The sequence below is a fragment of the Austrofundulus limnaeus genome, unplaced genomic scaffold (genome assembly GCF_001266775.1).
Source record: "Austrofundulus limnaeus strain Quisiro unplaced genomic scaffold, Austrofundulus_limnaeus-1.0 Scaffold0, whole genome shotgun sequence".
Lineage (NCBI taxonomy): Eukaryota > Metazoa > Chordata > Actinopteri > Cyprinodontiformes > Rivulidae > Austrofundulus > Austrofundulus limnaeus.
Window position 1 is genome coordinate 2,660,555 of NW_013952402.1, and position 1,358 is coordinate 2,661,912.

A 1,358-nucleotide genomic window follows, 5' to 3' on the forward strand; every position below is an offset into this window, starting at 1 on the left:
CAAGAGCCACAGTATCCAGAGTAATGTCAGCATACCCCCAAGAAGGATGAACCGCATCCAACGGGATTAACTGTGGACGCAAGGGGAAGCTGTCTGTAAGGGATGTTATGGTCTAAAACCAGGTGTTTCAGTTTCACTGTCTAACCCCTGTTAATAGTCTTTGCATTAGAAAGGTTCACAAAAAGACTTTACTAATAGCAACTACCTTAATTATTGATGCACTGCAGTGTTGGTAGTCAGTTCAAATGTTCTCTAACCYTTATATGTCTAACACATGATGTGAAATTACATTTATATGAGCATTTACATACATATGCACACAGTGTATAAAATAGTTAATTCATGAGTTATTAAGCATGAATAAACAATGAGTGTGTTTGTTTTGGAAGTAAGTAGTCTTTATGGGTAAAGCATTATTAAATGGGTTAATGTATAGCTTATTAAGTATTAATCAAAGTTAATGATGTTTTTAAGGTTAACTAACCATTCATTAATAATTAAGTAAGGCTAAATAAAGTACAGGTACTATAAAGTGTTAACGGAGGAGTTGTGACCCAACCACAAATGATGCTTAAAAAAAACAGATGGATCAAAAACGAAGAATTAATCCAAACCTCATAGTGCCACACAAGTCTAGAGGCTTTTGTTTAGTTTTACAAAATTCAAAGCTGGTGAAAACTGAGCCCAAACCTCACAGAGGGATCAAACAACTTATTTTTAAAAGGGAATTAATTTGCTTCTTTCTCTTACTGCCTTGGAGGTAGTGACATTTATTTGCAGTTAAACAACATTTTTTTAATGTAAAGTAATTCCTATTTCTGACATTTTTAAAATGTGTTTCATTTACAGGGTCACGTTGTGAAGAAAATGTCAATGAGTGTATTTCAAGCCCATGCCAGAACAGTGGAAGATGTATTGATGGGCCTAATCGATATCACTGCTGGTGTCCTGATGGTTTCATTGGACTCCACTGTGAGACCAACTTTGATGAATGCATGTCAGCACCTTGTCTACATGGGAGGTACATGCTTTTTTCCCCCCATCATTTAAGTCAGGAAAACTGCAAATTGTGCGTGAATAGTATGGAATTATATTTAATTAGACCTCTTGTCAAAGCAGCGTAGCACTATAGGTCTCATGTTGTATAGACCTAAAGTGGTGCAATTACAGTACAACTTGTCTTATGGATGCTCAAGTTCCAATAATTAATTTAGTTGGAGAGTTCCAAAGATTATTTTTCTTTTCATACAACTCTAAATTAACTTTGCAGCACAAGAACTAAATACTGCACATCTTCTCTCTCTCTCTCTCTCTCTCTCTCTCTCTCTCTCTCTCTCTCTCTCTCTCTCTCTCTCTCT

At 35.9% G+C, this 1,358-nt stretch overlaps 1 protein-coding gene across 1 annotated transcript in view; it reads left to right on the forward strand.

The window, feature by feature from the left end:
* eys (eyes shut homolog) overlaps positions 1-1,358 on the forward strand; it is a 205,300-nt gene that overhangs the window by 106,950 nt on the left and 96,992 nt on the right. The window contains exon 29 of the mRNA XM_014010919.1: positions 850-1,021. Within this exon, the coding sequence (XP_013866373.1) occupies positions 850-1,021 (172 nt within the window). The remainder of the gene's footprint in view (positions 1-849; positions 1,022-1,358) is intronic.